The 17474-nt window shown below is 42.7% G+C and overlaps 1 protein-coding gene across 1 annotated transcript; it reads right to left on the reverse strand.

Annotated features, from left to right (window-relative positions):
- Positions 1–754: 754 nt before the first annotated feature.
- eef1e1 (eukaryotic translation elongation factor 1 epsilon 1) lies at positions 755–8522 on the reverse strand. Its single transcript, XM_030398913.1, has 4 exons — positions 8370–8522; positions 7490–7687; positions 4929–5024; positions 755–2722 (listed from the first exon to the last, which is right to left on the reverse strand). Exons 1-4 carry the CDS (start codon positions 8451–8453, stop codon positions 2579–2581), a joined length of 522 nt encoding a protein of 173 aa, XP_030254773.1. The 5' UTR covers positions 8454–8522; the 3' UTR covers positions 755–2578.
- Positions 8523–17474: the final 8952 nt, after the last annotated feature.

Below are 17474 nucleotides of genomic sequence, written 5' to 3' on the forward strand. Positions count from 1 at the left end.
AAAAGATAATCAAAAAAATGCTGAATATCAGCAATCGGCTGACCCATAGTATACAGAATGTACATGCATGTATATTTAGGTATGATTCACTTGTGCTTGTGATACTTTAGTAGATTTATTTACACAATTACTTTCAGCTTTTCCAAAGAATGAATTTTTTATTGGTTGTATTTTATCTTAACCTATACCAGTGACATCCTGTGTAATGTGCTCCATGGTTTGTCATATACCTGTTTAACAGAATCTTTTCATGGGCACAATAAGAGATGCATTATTCCTTTCCAGTCAAGTTGTTTGCTCCCTGGCATCCATGACAATAAAGGTTTTATATTTGCTTTTGGTCTGTGACAACGGCATCATCACAAACATGTGAATTCCGAACAATCTGTCCAGCTGCAACTTATGCGGGCAAAGCTTCATTATTTACACCTCACAACTCGGGTCACGTCTGACGCTGCGCATTCGCGACAGCATTCCAACCCAACTTTAACAAAACCGAGAGCACAAGGCCTTCTTTAATGGTAGACCACATCATAAACTGCCCAGACTAGTCACAAGGCTCGCTCAAATGACTGCGAGCTGTTTTTATCCTTCACATCTTCTTCACAGCGCTTGCCGCAAACACTCAGCGAGCCTTTTCTTTACACAGCCTCACTGAACGGCGGCTCTGTCTTCTGGCTCGTTTACGCAAAACGAATTCTTGGAGAATGTGACAGGAACACAGTGAAAAAAGATCTGCAGAGAGGGTCAGGGGTCATGAGCTGCGAATGCCTTTGATTTATTGGCACGGGGTGAACAGCATGGTTACATCAGATGACATAAAGCAGCAGACGGGAAAAGGTACGCAGAGCCTGTAGGGGTGGAGGAAATTAAACATAAGGCTGAAATGGGAGCGTTTTTACAGAATAAGACAATAAGGAACAGGAGAAGCATTGGGGCAAACACAAAACTGAGTGTTTGTAGAGTCGACAGTTATTGTGCTCAAAGACTTTAGTGTGTACAAGTAACTCTTTGATTTATACACCAGCAAAAGCCTTGAAAATTAGAATTTGATCAATAGGAGCTGACTGAATAGACAATTCTCTAACCGCACCACATGTTCAGACTGTTCTTTGTTTTATTTATAATTACCATTTAACATAATGTGAGTCTACAGGTTCTGCCACCACCGCCACGACTAAACCTGTTAATAGTGCTAACAGCAAACATCCAGCCAGCAGCAGTAAGGCTTTCAGACGCGCGGATCATTGTTCACATGTCACAAAAAGATCCCTCGGCCTCTGGGTGCTCTTTTTCTCTCTCTCCATGGTCCCTCTCTCCAGTAGCCCCCCGTGGGAGCGTGAGGGTTGAAATGACACACAGTGGCTGACTGTCGCCCACGGGCCTGGGTTCTGGCCTTGGCTGGCTGGATCTGTGTGGCAGCTGGTGAGCCCGCTGCCCTCTCTGTGGCCTGCAGCATCAACAGTGGTGGTAGTGGGACTGATTGGAGCCTCACTCTGATCTCTGACTCTGGGGCTGACGCTCAACTGCTCGCTGCTGCCCACACGACTGGTGGTGAGGAAGTGGGACAGGGAGCGCGGATGTAATCAGGAACACACACACACATAGAGAGGAACTCAGCTGTCCAGTGAAATGGCTGAGAGTTGCATGTGAAAAACATAAACACCAGGGTCCTGATATGGCTGTGAGCTGAGAGAGGCCGATCTGAGGCCCCACTGACTGTGGTCATTATGGGGTTAGGATTTTAAACAGGCGACCACATTTATTTTGACAAACTGCTGCTGAAAATGCATTGATATGGCATGAAGGAAGCTGCGTTTCCTAAGGACATAATGTACCGCCAGTTAAATAACATCTTAATAAGTCTTCTTTGAACCTGTAATACTTGTCGTTGGCTTAGTCAAGGCTCAGATTACACAAAGAATCATCATTTAACCACCATTTATAAATAGAACACCTTTTCAACAAGCTAGCAGCACTTCCCCTTCAATGCAACCCGTACAGCATTCCCTTTGAAAACAACCTTACAAACATCTGAAAGTCCTACACAACCAAAAAACATAAAGGACAGACGTAATTGTCACAAATGAGCTCCCTAGTAACAGAGTAAGGGTTAAGACATCAGACTTCTTTTAAATAAAGTTAGCAGGGTTGAATGAACAGAATTTCATGCTTCCTCTCCCAACACTTGAGCCAATGGTACTGAACAATATAATGATTAAAAACAGACTTTGTTTTTTAAAGAGCATGATTTTTTTTTAGCGAGGAATCCCTTCATGGAGGTTCAGTACCTCATACTCATACTTAGGTTTTAGTGTTTCTGCTCTTTACAGATTTTCCCACAAGAGCAAACAAACAGTGTTCAGGTATGTGACCAGGACTTAACATAAAAGGCAGGAATCATGATCCAGAAAAACAGAAATAAAAGGAGAGATCTTGGGTAGAAGTGACTACGAGGAAACATCCTTAAATTGTGATGATGGTGGTGAAGATTTCACCAAATCATTTGCCCAGGTCTGCGCCATAACACGGATGAGATTGTGACGAGTCAGGCTGTGTGGGTGGGTGGGATCAGGTCTCAGTGGTGTCTGCCGGTGTAAATTCTGTTCCTGAGCACGGCTACGGGAGGGAGGTGGTGTCGGATTCCGGGGTAGTGCTGAATGTGGTCGAACCACCGTGTCACGTTTACATACTGCTCCTTCTCCTGGATGGCCAAGTCCACCTGGCGGAGAGAGGAGAGGGTGAGGTCAACACTGGTATCAGTTTTATAAAGTATATATTATTACATGCCGTTGCTGTTACACTTCATGTACTTAGACAACATGTTGATTAAGTGAATAATTGATCAAAACATTTTATAGACTAAACAATTAACTGATTAATCATGGGACATTTTTTTTTCGTATTGGTGTTGGACACAACTACGCTTATTATGTTCTGACTGTCAAAAACTGGATACTTTTATTGATTTTCTATTTTACCCAGAACATAAAAAACCGAGACAAATAAATTCCCCTCCAGTCATACTGATCAGAACCGTTAACTTGTGATGCCATATAGATCACAAGTTAACAGTTTTCATAGGGTCACAATTTTGTATGATCACAAGCCAAAAAGCCTTGAAACCCCTGACAGATTTTCATCAAATATAAAAAAGTGACCAAAAACAGAGATAAGAAAATTATCTGGAAGGAAGAAATGATTCCTCTTATTGAGAATTGTTGAAGCTTTGCTCACTGGAAGGCTTACTCCCCTTCAATTTCCAAGTAAGGAACTGAAGATGTGCAGGCTGTGCTGATGGCAGTGACAAACATTAACAAATCATGGCCTCTGAAGTGATGACAACAACTGCTCAGTTCGGAGGTGTGGAGCTCTGCCGAAGTTGCTCGGACTCTCAGTACGACAAATGCCGTACAATATTCTAGCATCTGCCTGTGATTGACAACTTTGTTTCAAAGAGACATTTTTTCCTGTTATTGCACAATGCAGGTGGCGAAGCATAATACCGAAATGCATCAGGACGTCTTTGGAAAAAAATCTTATTAGCTGTGTATATTTCATCATCTAATCAACCGGAATGTGGAAATTCCCCACACAGACAACAGTCCAGCCCAAAACCATTCTAGCAACAGTCAGGTTTAATGTTTGTGTAATGTTGTTTTCTATGAATTGAACATCGGGACAGCTGTGGTTAAGGGTTGGGCTGGCTGACCCCTTGTCCCCGAGGTTAAAAACCACACTGATTGCAAACCAAAGTGACGCTCCTCTGCCTGGTGGCGGGGGGCAACCTTCCATCTCCGCCACAACCACTGACATCTCTCAACATGTGATCCCCCCCTCCCTCCATCTCATTCCGTCTCTCCCATTTCTGAACTCACTTTTTTTGAATCCTTGAAGGCACAACAAACTTACTTGTCCTGGTCTGAGGCTAAAGACTTCACTTTGTGCCACATCACTTTATTTCAGCGAAGAGAAGTGAGAATGTGTTTATAACCCGTGTGTTTATTGCCAATTTGTTCTTCATGCCCTTTGGCCAAATGACTGGTCTAATTGTGTGTTATGCACTGTGACAAATTTCTTATTAAAGTTGTGGTTTGACGGAAGTGAGCACTGATAGGGAGGGAAAAGGGTGGATGAAGGGATGAAGGGATGGATGAATGAGTGAGTCTCTGGTTAATCATGGTGAGAACAAGGCAAAGCAAATCAATCACATTTACCCCTGAACATGCAGTCTTTGAAAAGCTGAGCAAAAGTTCATTCATAGTTACATAAATCTTTAAATGTGTCCTTGGAGTTCACTTAAACGAGTACAAGTTTAACTGAACACTCTAAACATCATATTAGTAGACGGCAACCCTGAACCTAACATTATGTAAGGTTTTCAATGTTTTTTAACTCAAAACCTACGGTAAATTAATCCAAACTAAAAATTACTCAGTTTATCGATAATTTATAAACTACTACTACTAACTAATTAAATGTCAACTGTTTTGATAATAGAATAATCAGTTTGAGTTAAAAAAAAAGTTAAAAATAATTTGATTGCAGCTTCTTAAATGTCAATATTTCTTTATATTTACACCTCTGTGACTGAATATCTTTGAGTTGTGGTCAGATCAAGACATTTTTAGGACATCTTGAGCTTAGGAAAACAAGACGTGATTGACGATGATTTTCACTATTTGCTGACATTGTATACACGAAACAACTCATCGATTAATCATGGAAAAAAAATAGACACGCTAATCGACAATAACTGTTAGTTTCAGCTCTAATCCAAACCATTAAGGATTTTCCCAAATTCCTTTCACTATGTTGAAAATTACTTTATGTTTCAGCCACACATCACAAGTTAAGTGATTCTAAGCACAAAAAAAGTCTGAATGGTGACACCTAAAGGACCAGCAGTGAGAGAAAAGGTGACTTACTATGAGCGGATGGATTCCATAGTACATGAAAGTATCTGCTATGGTGAGCTGGTTCCCAGCCAGGTAGACCTTGTCTTGCAGGTAGAGGTTGAGGTCCTGCAAGAATAATTTCCACAACATAAAAAGCTTTGCAATGCAAATGAGGCTGTTAATTTATGCGTTATGGAATGTATTCCCATGTAAACACACTTGTCTTCACATGGCAGATGAATACATTATACATTAGGCAAGAAAATTATGTTAATATGAATAACTAATGAAGGCTCCTTGAGGAGAGGAGGTGGTGTTTTTGTGATTTATTGTAAATACTCTTTTATACTGATGTTGAAAAACAAATTAAAACAAATGAGAATAAAAAAAACAACAACATGATTTTACTCTCTTGATGGAGGCATGACAGCAGGTTCGTTAACCTATATATCTGTGGGTGCGTGAGGTGCATGAGTCTGGATCCTAGCTTGCATGCGAGTGTGTGCTGTGCTATGTGGCTAGGAATAATATGTAACCTGAGGGGGTATAGCATCTCTCCCCATGACTGGCGACTTAGCACAGATGCTGTACAAAACAGACTATTTGTTTACTCCGCAACCAAATGACTCCAGCCCTCGCCTGCAAATCTAATGAAGCTGTCCTAAACTTGGGCACCGTCATGCGTATTCCTCAGTCCATGTCTGTGTGTGCAAAGTTGTGCATGGAAGTGCTGGTCCCAGGGGAAAGGACCATCTTTAGCACTTGTACATTGTGCGAAGGGAACACTCCACGCACACAGAGCATCTTGGGGGCAAATGGAGTTATTGTGCGGCAAGAGTGGGTGATGCCAAACAAGGCATGAAGACTGCAGACTTCCTCCCTTTCCACAATCAGATCCTTGCTTTTCTTAGCCTACAGCCATGGAGCTGAAGCCCAGTCGAGCATCAGAGGAGAGGCAGCTCCCCTGCCACCCCCACCCAACACATGGACCTCCAGACCGGGGTCCTTCTCTACCTACCCCCACCTTAACTGTGCGCAATCATTAATACATTCATATAAAACATTGCTGGGAGAGTTTGCAGCAGAATTTTTAACAGAGTAAGGTTGTGTAACAACAGAGTTGGGGGCAAACACTTTCAAAAATTAAAAAATGTGAATGAGAATTTGTGTTTTTTATGCCCTTTGGGTGGGTCATGTATGAGCTTGAAAAGTGCAGCTGTTCATTTTTACATTGGAATGGAATAATAAGGCTAATAAGCAAGAATACCTCACAAGATGTATTTAATATTCTATCATTATTGCATGCATGCAGTTCATTGCATGTCTTTGTGTCCATTTCTTTCTATGTATAGGTACTTATTATTATAAGAGACCATTTATTATTGGTGCCTTTCCACATATTTGACTCTGACGTTACAGCTAGTGTAATGTACCAACAACATTTTTCTGCTGGCCCTAAGCAAACTGTTGATGAACTCATGATACTGTAATATTAGAATACCGTTAACACTTGAGGACATCTCAAATGAATGAATAATTTCTAGCTGTCACATTTACAGGGCAAAGATTTTTGTCAAAAACAAACAGCCGTCCGAAAGGAAGAAATCATTAAACCTGTAATGCAGCACATGGACTTTGGTGCTCTCTGTTGATAGAAGAAAAAGTAATGACTTACCCCTGTATATGTATAATATAATTGGCACTTGCTTCACACAACCAATGAAATAGTCCACATATGTCTAACTCTGGGTTCAGGGCCAAATTGGCCTTGCTTTTCTGTCATCATATTACATGAGTGACATGATGTTCACTTCAGAAACAAGTCTCAGCCTGAAAAACTATGAATTTCTTATTTGCATCCTGGGGTGAGAAAGTTTAAGGACTCCTGCAGATGACAGTTTTTGTCTCTTGACAATTTAATGTGAGATGACTGGTGTGCTTGAAAGAAGAGTGTTAAGGACAGAGATAAAGCAGCAGGACAGGACAGGGGGCCACCGGGGACCAGAGCAGAGCTGCTCAGGGCGACTTCCTTCTGTAAGTGGCACCATTAAAATATTTAAGAGGCCTGTCCAGATAGCATGCTGCCACACAGCATGACTCCTCAGCCATGCCACAACAGTGTGTCACGCTGAGAAAAGTGCGCGCGCGCACACACACACACACACACACAAACACTTCACGCTGACACAACAGTGCCAAGAGGCGCCCAGCGTCCAGAAGACCAGTGGCTGGTGATCCATTTCACGCTGACTGGCGTCAGGCACATTAAAGCATTTTTCTCTGTCATGTGGGGCCATGTCACTGAAGGGCCATACATCAGTCTGTATTCCTGTCGCTTGCGCCTTAACAAGACAAACACGCGCACAGTGGCCTTGCTGGTGGGCAGAGATGGGGAATGTGAGAAAAACTGAGATGCTGTGGCGCCTCTCAAAGGTAGAGATTGAAAACAAAAAAACGCAAAAAGGAAAATGAATTAGCACAATCAACTGCGTTCAAATCTGGGGCAAACGTGGGTACAGACTCATCTACAGTATACAGACACGACACAACAGCAATTTGGAAATCTTGAATATCAGCATCAGCATCTTTACCTTCAGGATGGTCTTCATCTCTTCCTTTGTGCAGCCGTCCAGCTTGGTGACTCTGTGCTCCAGCCACTGCTGCACCACAGCCCTGCTCTCTGCAGAGTCACCCAGCAGCTCCAGGCGCTTGGCCTCTTTGACCAGGTGACAGGCGATGGTCACCAGCCCCACCAGTGGAGCACCATTATTACTCTGTAGCACAGGCACCTGCATGCAGAGGCGAGGCAGGGAGAGCGCAGTGAGACGGAGAGGGAGAAAGAGAAGTAAAGAAAATGTGAATTTCATTTCAGGCATGCTTGTCACTCTCTTAAAGACTGACTGGAAACATTTGTGATATATGTTGTTGGCTCTGAGGGAGTGTCTTATATGCAGTGATATCAACATTCCACTTGATAAGGCAGATTAATTAACTGAGGCTGAATGTGTGGGTTAACATCAACCTTTCCTTAAAGACTAAGCTATTTTCTATCGTCCCCCCTTCAGTCGTCAATACTTCAGGTGTAAATCATGTCACAATACTACAACTCTGCAGCGGACAGTGACAGCTCACTCCTCCTCTCACTTTACATATGTGGGCATGCGCAAAGCAAGGAGTTATTTCCATTGTGCTGAGCTGTGGATATCAGACAGCTGGCCTCAAATGTGCCTGTCTGAATGCGTTTTAAGTATCAGCCTACCTGATGTAAAATATCCGTGACTACCAAATGATAACACAAGGTAGATATGGAGCAGAGCCTAACGTTACATTGTCAACACGCATGACCAGCGTGGTAGCATCATCTAGCTAGCTACTGTGTGCTAATTACAATAGCTTACAGGCTTCGTATATCATTAAAAACAGCGGTTTAAAGTCACCAGTGGACGCCACTAACACGTCCGGCCATGTCACCTTTTTATCCCCCTGTGTGCTGTACTTGTTCGGCTTTTTCAATCCTAAAAATTTCTCCAGCGATGATAGCTCCCGGAGCGCCATGTTTCCGACTGTCGGAGGGGAAGTGCAGCGTGCGTGTGACCCAATTGGCTGAAAGAGTCAACTCCCGCCCACTACGTTTTGACTGACGATAGAGATAACCAATAAGAGCACAGCAAGCGAGTCTTTCATCACATTGCATCAGTGAATGAGATGTCGATCCGTTAAATAAAATATAATAAAATAAAATAAAATGAAACATGGTATGTAAAAAAATGAATAGTGGGTAAAATTCACATAACGGAAACTTATATAAATGAAACAAACATTTAGAAATATATATATAAGTAATAATTATACTAAAAATTATTTATTTAACAAATGTTTTGATACAATATGAGTTGTTAATAATGGGGACCAGGGTGTTTGTGTTACTGCACATTTTGAATACAGAAGAAAGCAGAAATTAAAAATGTTGACTTCACGTTTAATCTAAAGCAAAACTACAATAAACTGCAAACAAATAACACATCCACCCTAAAGCCACACTGGCAATCATGCTCACTCATCGGCTAAAGTAATAGAAAAAGGCTGTAATGGATGGCAGATAAATGATGAATGATATATATGAGTGTAAAAACAAACAAAACATAGCTGTAGTGGTTTGATTGGCTAGACTGTGCTTTGGGAGTATGTTTTACCACATCCTAAGACAAATAAAACTCATTTAATTTGACTTCACCAAACGCACACACAAACACACTCTGCACTCTGTCAGAATAGTGTACTGTTATTGAATATGAGCATATCCCAGCATTCCTTAGGTGGGCTCAACTCTGTAATCCAACCCCCCAGCAGCATGGGATGAACTGATCAAAACCGAACGTTATGCAATCCTGCCAGTTCCTAGTAACATGTCTGTTTTCTCAGAACCTCCCCATGAGGATTTGTGCTTAAATGGAATCAAAATGACAGTGGAAAGTCTGGAGTTTCAGTCTGAAGTCCTGCAGCAAATTTTCCCTGTCCTGTCTGCCTGTCTGTCTCTGCGGTGTGTCCTGGCTGTGACATTGTGTGGGTCGTGTCTGTTTGGATTTGGACTGTGCCTCTGCGATTCCTCCGTAATGAAATGTCACCTGTCAGTCAAATGTGGGCTTATTAACTCTATACTGTCCAAGTGTGTGTGTATTTGTGACACCATAGAGAGTGACAGTCGGGCTGAGGTGTCGCACTACAAGCTTTCTCTCCATCGGCAGCGGTCCCACTTCGCAACAGTTTCACCTGAATGACAAGGCTCGAGGTGATGTCTGCAGAAATACAAATCAAAGTCATATTTTGGATTTTTATTGACCTTTTTCAGACTGCAATAAAATGTACAAGGGATGGGAGGGTAAGGGAGACAGAGGCTGGGGAGTCCAAACTGAAGCCCACTGTGACTACTTTGTACTGCAGTGTGTATGAGGACTACATTTACTTTCAGTGACTGGGCAGATTCATGACATGCTAGAGTTCAGATCTTTAAATACATTTAGGTAGACCACGATTTAAAAACACTGCTTTACAACTGAGAGTCCAATTTTGCTCAAGTAGTACTAAATATACATACTTAAGTATAGTGAAAGTACTCATTATGCAGGGATAATTGTCGCTGCTATATTGGATTATTATACGTGATGCTTGTAAAAGTATAGTATATAGTGGTGTAAAGTAGAAACACTCATTCAAGTACATCAGCTCAGTTCTGTAGCAAATTTTCTAAAAGTTACTTTCCACCACTGTATTAGTGCATGGGAACACAATATTCACATGGGAACCCAACGGCTTAATTGGAGGAAATCATTTTCAATCCCGCACAACACAAAAGGCCTCTCCTCCCATATCAGATGATCTGGTTTGCCATAGTGGGAAAAGCACAAGAAATAAACATTTCATTAGCAAGGGTTCTGTTTTATGTGACAGTGAGTCATCCTTCATTTCGTTATTTACACCTGGGGTTTTCCTTCACTGTGACAGGTCAAAGTGTCCTCAATTTAACAAAGAAAAGAAAAAAGGCCTTTGAGGGACAACAGCATGATCGATTTATTCATGATGTTTTTCCATATGTCCATATTTGCCCCTTTTTATCCGCACTTTTGTGGGTCATATTTTTCCCTACAACGAAGAAATGGCAAATGCGATGTTCTTTATTCACATCAGCTGAACAAGCAGGCAGCAGAAAATACAAATATACTCTATCTTTCACCTGACTCTCCAAAGAGAGTAATTCTTCTTGCTGAGTAAAAGGTGCAATATGTAAGAACTGTAGCTCAGCTAAAATGATCAACACAATGTGAAGAAATTACTAAATAAATGTTGACGCATTTGACTCAAAGGCGTCAATGTTTTATGATAAACAGATACCTACTGATGAAAACCTCCTTCTCCCGGCAGCCCAAAGCAAGCTTCTCCAAACACTCTGGTAGTCTGGGTTAGCTGCCCGGCTAACTGAGCAAACATGCTAACGGTGGCTACAGTCATGGATGTATAAAAATAATACAGTAAGCAGCAGTTAGTGGTTAATCTGGTGATATACTACCTCTATTTGTTGGGAGCATGAATCCAAGGGGACCAATTCTTACATACTGCGCCTTTAAGGTATGTGGTATTCCAGATTACAGGATGAATTTCCTGCCCTGCCATGCTGTTTTACTAAATTTCAACTTAAACATAACATCTGGATTATAAATATCAGCTCACTTTGTCAACACAACAAGATAACTGTGAGGAGTTTAATATCGAGTGTGACTTGATCCTCATACAGGCAGCAGTTGTGCTTCAAGTGATCTGCTTTCGCTGATGTTTATTGCCCTCGCACATACCCACACATCCACATCTCTCCCTGTCACCGTGTGCTTAATGTAAGAGAACAGATGATATTTTTAAACCCAATTTGTTGAGAAAAAGCTGTCCGAGAAAGCAAATTAATTATAAGAATGAGTACGCAGACTATCACAAATGATTAGAGGCCATGGAACAAGGTAAGGCTAATTCTTCCTTTTTTTTTTCCCATCCAACCTTCCATTTTTTTTTGCTGTTTGTTTATAGGATCCAGCACGTCATACACTTCTACCCTAGTAGGGCTCCCATAAATGCATGCCTGCAGCGTTAAAATGCGTCTCCTTTAACTAAATGCCTCCAAGCTGCCACATCCTGTCTGTACTCAGGCGGGCTGAGGACAACGATCCCCAGTGCCCAGGACTAACTGTAGCCTGTGGGAGTTTTCTCATGCCGATTGTGATACATAATCTGGGGTCACATTAGGAAGGAAATCTACAGTGGGGGTCACCGATAGTGCCGTGGGGCTTCCCAAGGCAGGCATAGCCATAAACACAGCCTCAGTCCTGGTAGATATATCCCCCTCTGCTTAGTCTGTAGCTTACAATATGCTGTTACACTGATTTGTCTGGCTGGGGTTGCAGGGCCACAGCCCCGCCTGTCTCCTCTGTTACCTTTCATGACCTGTGAAAGCTCCCTGACTTGAATACTGTATTTTAACCACACAGATGCTCGCAGAAAGGAGAGGGGAGGGATCGGTTTTGAGTAGTCGACATGAACGCTGTCAGCACGGATCGGTGAAATTGCATATTGGCGCTAGCGCGGAGTGAACACGGGGACGGGCGCCAGGCGGCTGGGTGACAGTCTGGGAGAAGGCTGCGAGTTGTGAGATGAAGACAGACAGATGTATGGGGGTCAGAGAGCTGCCTGTACCTTCCGCTCCTGTCAGGTTTTGTTTTTGATTTTATCTTGTCCGAAGAGAGGGGGTAGGGTGGGGGGCCGTTTTTGAAGAAAACTAACACGAAAATAGATTGTGGAAGAAAGAGTTTAAAGGTGCAGTACGTAGTTCTGGGGAAAGAAATTTTAATCAGAAGACAAAGATCTCGGTTCATTTTCAATTTTCCTCTGAAAACAGCTTGGTTTATTCAGTCATGGAAAAGATAATTCAAGAAATGTATATGAAATATTTCTGAGTTTGTAATATTACCTCATTGGGTTTGAATTTCCTCTTCAAAACTGCATAGCGCCCCTTTAATTGACATTTTTGGTTGGGTTGCTTTTTTGTAAAAGAGGTCTGTTTTCAACATATGATGTTCTTCTTCATGGGAAAACTGCCACAGACCGCTTGTCTTAACCACATTATCATCACATCACAAGTATTTTTCAACATTTATTTTCAGAATCAATGAATTCATTGGTCTGTAAAGGGTCTTCCCAAAAAAACCCCTTGGTGACATCTGTAATCGTCTTGTTTTTTACTCCACGAACAGTCCAAAAGACACAGATATGAATTCACTATCACATGACACAGAAAAAAGTAGCATTTGCTCAAAGTAGAGGAGCTAGAACCAGAACATCATTTGACATTTTCACCGTAGAAAATTATGAAAGTTACCAAAAATATCCCTCTTCCCATCAACTAATCCGTAAACTGTTTCTGCCCTTGTTTTGCTGTTCCTTAACGTATCTAAATCTCGCTCGTCTCTCATTTATTTCAAGGCAACACCCCACTATACAGTAAGTCACTCTCAGGCAGTGTAGCGCACGACTCGTCCGCGCAGTGTGTCTTTTTGGCTCTGGAGCTGCTGGCTCTTGTAGTGGAGGGAGAGTCAGAGGATGCCAGAAATGTCGCACCTCCAGGCGGGACCTTTGGGCCTTCATGACGACAACAGTGATGGGATTATAGGAACCACCCTGCTGCTTCCATGCAGGAACAGGCACCCAAAGGCTAAAAACAACAAGCTGGTCCCCCCCCCCACTCCATCACACACAAACACACACATGCAAATGAGTGTATGTTTCGAATATGTTTACAAGGGAGAGGGGGGTTGAAGGGTTGGATGAGCCCAGTGACAGGAGTGGAGTGATGACATTTTTGTGGCATTTCGTGTCTTTCCCTTAACATTTGTGACAAGAGATTAGCATTGGAAGGCACGTTCATATGTGTGTGTGTGTGTGTGTGTGTGCGCGTGTGTGTGCGGAAAGGAGGGAGAGTCTGACTGATCAGGAGAGGCCCCGCAGACAAACGAACAAGTAATAAAGGCACTTTCTCCATTTCCTCCTCCTCTGCTTACATGCCAACCCACAAGGCTGTGGGACATGCTGGGGGACACAGTACCAGCTCACAGTAACAACAAACCCTGTCCCTGCCTCCCATCCAGCAGCAGTCACTTAGGACTATTAATTACCGCTCTGAATTTCCTCCTCCTTACCCGTAGCCATCCGTGTCCCCCTCAGACAAACAACCTCAGTGGGAGGATCTTGATTATTATAGCTTCTGAAAAGTCAGATTGTCTTTTATTGAAGTTGCCCACTGGCCATGCAGGTTTCTCTCCATCTCTCTCTCTCTCCCTCCCCCCCCGTCTCACTCTCCCTTGTTGTCCCTCGTCCGTGATTCAGACAGAAATCTTGGAGGAAACTGTTACGCCGTGGCTCTCGCTGTAGGCAGGAGGGCTGATGAGGGGGAGACTCCCACGTTGTTGGAGGTTTGAACTCACGCAAACCCGGTGCGAGGTCGAAGCGTGCACACAGACACATATGCATTGCATGTCGGGCGCCCGCTGTGAGCTGGGGGCCCAGCGTTGTGCAGCCTCAGAGTGCTGTTGCTGTTTTGCGCTTCGCCAGCAGGGAGCACTGTGGCTCTTTGAAAAATCACAAAGTCCAGCTCCCCTCTCCTGTCCAGTTGCATCTAAAGCAGGACTCTGCCTTGTAAAAATCAACTTAAAAAAGAAAAAAAAATGAAAAAGAAGTGAAATAAGAAGGTGACTGTTAAAAAGAGATGGGATCACGTGGAACTTATAGAAGACAAATAATGAAACGAAGACAATGCAGCACTTTTACTAACGTTAAAGAGCATTTTATTACAATTCCACACTAGAATGACTTATTATTTTATTGTTAAGCCCTAAATCTGTGTGTTGGCATTAAAATGTTGAGCACATGAACCGGTATCCTGGCTAATGGAGCAGTTCGGTAACATCAGCTCCCACAACAGGTTCAGCCGTGGTGCCTCTTTTGTTGAAGTGCCTCACTCGGGGGCACATTAATGATTTTTTATTTCCCCGGCACTTTTCAAGAGGTTAAAATGGAACTTGGAAATGGAAGTTTGAAATGTTTAAGAATCACCGGCGTACGAGAACACATTTGGGAAACCTCTGCCCGGGTCCTAATCCTCCCGCTCATCCGTCTTCATGTCTTTAACCCATTAGTTTGATTCACTACCTCTGGAGCGGGAAAGTGAAAGCTCAGGCCGCCACTTGTCTCTCCTATGACTGTGTCCACTATATCCCTTCCACGTGGCACTTTATGGCCTGCCGAAGAGGGGTGGAAGGGACATGTATGTGTGTGCGAGTGAGGAAGAAGACGGAGAGTCGGTATGGTGGGGGGGGGGGAGAGGTTGTGGAGAGATAGATATAGGGAAATTCTGAGGGTTATTTGTCCCTCTTCCCCTCTCTGAGAGCTAGGAATCATGGTCTGCATGACAGGTCGCCAGCCCCCGTCGGGGGTGATCTATATGAGACCCTCTTTATTGGCAATTTCAACCCAGGGACAGATGAGACTGCAGCCAGCCAGCCGGACAGCCAGACTATGATGAAAGCGCCCAGGACTCACCTGTGACTCTCGCACTGAAGGCTAGAGAAATAATGCATCAGAGGTTATATGTGGAGCTATGTGTGGTGTGTGAGCCACGGGTGTGTGTGTGTGTGTGTGCGTGTGTGTGGCAGAAATAATGTATGGCTGCTGTCATGCCCAGAGGTCTCCGTTTAGCATGGAGAGAATCACTGAGCTGTGTTGCAGGCAGATTTCGATTGAGATGGTTTGGGAACTTTACATATTGTCGGAATGTAGGGTAAATAATTCAACTGAGAGCAACAGTCAAGAATCTGTCCGTGACTTATTGCTTTTGGCTTCCTCAGAGTAGCGCGACTGTTGAACATGCATATGAAGCGCATACTGCACTGCATGTGAACCACGTGAGCCGTGTGTCTCTCTGCGCTGTATGAGTGGAATATTGTTCCGCCTGTGAGCGCCGAGAAACATTAAAACGCATTCTAAAGCCCGGATGTAACGCTGATTGTGATAAAACATTAAAGTCGCCATAAGTACTAAAACATTACTTTAAGATTCCGACTGAACTGAAACATAACTCCATTCTCCCACAGACTTTTCTTTCACATCCTGCACTGGGTAACGCTGATATCACATTCAGCCCTCCTCTCCCAAGTCTGCGAAACACATTTCCCATTTTTCAAAGTCTTGAATCGCACGAGGCAAATCACTGGGAACTAGCATGACAACATTCAAGCTCTGAGCAGACAATATATCCCGGGGCCATTCCTCCATCCAACGCGCTTGCTGAATGAAAGACAGAAGCTTGCAAAGCGACGAACACCATGAAATAGCCCTGTAATGAACAATTGCTCTCATATGAGAAGGCCTGTTCAGTCAGGACCAGCCATTAGGCCCGTCTCTCTCTGTTCACTCCTAATCGATTAGTACAGTCTGCAAAGCATTGATCAGCGGTTCGCTTTCAAGTGTCGGTATGGCAGAGGGGTTTAGAAAATACAGATTTAAGGGCACTGAACAGGTTTAGAAAGAGGCTGGCTAAAATATCCTTTTGCAGCTCTGAATAAGTTGAACCAGACAGCAGAATGAGAGTTACTGAGCCTTATGATTTTGAGAAGAGGGAAGATAAGGATTGCACATGTCACTCCTTCATAGTTCTGCCTTTACCTTTAACTCTAATGTCGTTTAACAAACAATGAATGCGGAGCGGTAACCGCTGGATGTATCAACGAGCTATTTCACATTCATTCTAATAAAAAAAACACACTTAAAGCTGCTGTAAGTGATATTTTCTTTAATAGAATAAACGTTAAATAGCTCATTGATAAATCCAGCGATTACCGCTCCGCCTTCATGTGGTGACGGAGAGAAGAGGGGGGGGAGGAAGTTAGCTTAAAAGGCTTACAGCAGCAATACAACTCAGAATTCCTGAATTAGCATCGTCGGAATTTCTTTCATTAAGGTTTTGTAACTGAGGTGTAACAGGCAGTCAGAACTCTCTGCCATCTAGTTGACCCCAAACATCACTAGTGTCATTACAATAACATACCGTACATTTCTTACACTATAAATGACTTTTTGGCAAACAATACAAGTATGTATATTTGTTCATCCATAGCCTGTATAATGTGCAATATTTTCATATTGGGAATGCTTCATGGTAATTTCTCCATTTTGTTTATGAAGGGTGCCGTCCAGGAACATAAGGAACGGTTACAACCTGAAGGCCAACAATTCCCAAATCGTCACATACTGACGCTTCGGGATTGTAGGTCGGGTCGGCTGACATTCCAAACTGTCAGTATTTGACGAGTTTGCAATGAGACTTAAAAAAAATCTACTTTCTTACAAACGATTTTCTACATACTGTATCTCAATAAAGTCGGAGAAATAGGGATTCATATTCTGTACATAGAGGCGAAAATGCAATCATTATTATTTTCATACATAGCAGTAGTGACGTCTGTGGGGCCCGAATAACAAGGAAGTAAAGTTAACATCGACAAAACACGACTGTAATGGATTTTCATCTTGAAATTGATGTTTTGAATCATTTGACCTTCCAATTGAAACAACCATTGAAACACAACTTTGTGGCTAAAGTAGGAGAAGTAAAAAAGAACATTTCAGGCTGTTGTTGTTGAATTTTAAAAACTTTTAAATCCTCTAATCCTAACAACATTGATGTATTGATTGAGTGACACACTGTGCATGTATAGGTGATATATTGCAAAACGCCCATGTGGCATTCTGTGTGTTGCTGTTTGAAGCAACGGCAGACATGCATGTGCACGGGCTTATGGTATTTAATTTAAATGGAATGCATAATAAACTATATTTCACAACTCCATTTTATGTGTGTAAGTGCCTGTAAGCGTTTGTCTCATTGCACAAACAGTATGTATACAGTACTGAACATCCATATGTGTGAGTGTTTGTCTGCACAGGTCAATGCATGCATGTACCGTATACGTCCATATATAATTC

The sequence above is a fragment of the Sparus aurata genome, chromosome 19 (genome assembly GCF_900880675.1).
Source record: "Sparus aurata chromosome 19, fSpaAur1.1, whole genome shotgun sequence".
NCBI classification, from domain to species: Eukaryota; Metazoa; Chordata; class Actinopteri; order Spariformes; family Sparidae; genus Sparus; species Sparus aurata.

What these genes read in the sequence shown, in the direction of transcription:
- eef1e1 (XM_030398913.1), bottom strand. Translation starts at nt 8,453, where the DNA reads ATGGCGCTCCGGGAGCTATCATCGCTGGAGAAATTTTTAGGATTGAAA. An exon ending in AGATGAAGACCATCCTGAAG is followed by an intron (nt 5,025 to 7,489) that starts GTAAAGATGCTG and finishes TTATTCTTGCAG; the next exon opens with GACCTCAACCTCTACCTGCA. An exon ending in ATGGAATCCATCCGCTCATA is followed by an intron (nt 2,723 to 4,928) that starts GTAAGTCACCTT and finishes TCTCTCCGCCAG; the next exon opens with GTGGACTTGGCCATCCAGGA.